A 990-nucleotide genomic window follows, 5' to 3' on the forward strand; every position below is an offset into this window, starting at 1 on the left:
AAATAAAATCTTATTTTACTTTCCCACCTTTCAGATGCTGTCCCACACAGTCCTCAGTCCTGGTGTACCTCTTAGTTGTGGCTAGGTTGAGATGCACTTGGTAGCACTTTGCTAAATGAAAAGTCCCACTAATTTGGACAGAAAGGGTATTTGTCAAGGTGTGGATCTGAAAGAGCCATGGAAAAGACCATTTATAAATAGGGGAGAGCAATTAAGCAACTCAGACAATCTGTGTCTCCTTATGTCTGTGCAGAGTGTGTGCTTTGAGCAGTGTCCTCGGGTGTTATGGAATGCCTGGGGAAGGTCACTATGACATCCCTTCCCATGAAGGGTGAAATGTCACAGCCACGTTTGTGGTTGGAGCGGGGCAGGTGGGTTGTGGAGGTGCCCGGTCTTTCTACTCAAATTCCTCCTCTGGAGATTACTTAACTTGTATGACTTGCCCTTTCTGTGCCTGTACCCGAAAGTTGTGTTCAGATGCTGAAATTTCCGCGGGATATAACCCCCTTGTGGCAGACAGGGGAGCTCAAAGAGGTCACCAGGGTAGTGGGCAAAGGTGAGGCAGACAGGCAGTGCCTCCGTGGGGAGCAGGCATAGGGAGCAGCGGGGTGGGCTGCTCAGCTGAGGGTCAGTGTTTGATGGGGAATTGGCAGCCCTGAGGTAGAAAACAAGAAGGAGAGTGTGTGGGTAGGTGTTGGAAGAGAAGGAAGAGGGGAAGGAGTGGGGGGACATGCTAGAAGGGAAGGTGTGTGACAGAGAGGTGCAACGAGAGCTGAAGAGCCCTGACAGGGGGAGCGAGCCCAGGCAGGTTCGTGGCAGGGAAGTGGCTCGGGGTAAGGCGAGGAGCGAGGGCGTGCGGAGGGCAGGCAGTATTTAGCAGGGGAAGTGGGCAGGTGACCGTGCAAGGTGTCTTAGGCAGGTGGGTGTTCCCGAGGAAGTGGGCGCGGGGCCGGAGGAGGGGACGCGGGCACGGGCTGCGAGGGGCTGCCC

At 54.6% G+C, this 990-nt stretch overlaps 1 protein-coding gene across 1 annotated transcript in view; it reads left to right on the forward strand.

Moving 5' to 3' along the window:
• Positions 1-730: 730 nt before the first annotated feature.
• Positions 731-990, forward strand: part of SLC6A14 (solute carrier family 6 member 14) — a 14,045-nt gene continuing 13,785 nt past the window's right edge. Inside the window, exon 1 of the mRNA XM_005419895.1 lies at positions 731-808. Coding sequence (XP_005419952.1) covers positions 731-808 — 78 coding nt within the window. The remainder of the gene's footprint in view (positions 809-990) is intronic.

Source organism: Geospiza fortis, unplaced genomic scaffold (genome assembly GCF_000277835.1).
Source record: "Geospiza fortis unplaced genomic scaffold, GeoFor_1.0 scaffold157, whole genome shotgun sequence".
Lineage (NCBI taxonomy): Eukaryota > Metazoa > Chordata > Aves > Passeriformes > Thraupidae > Geospiza > Geospiza fortis.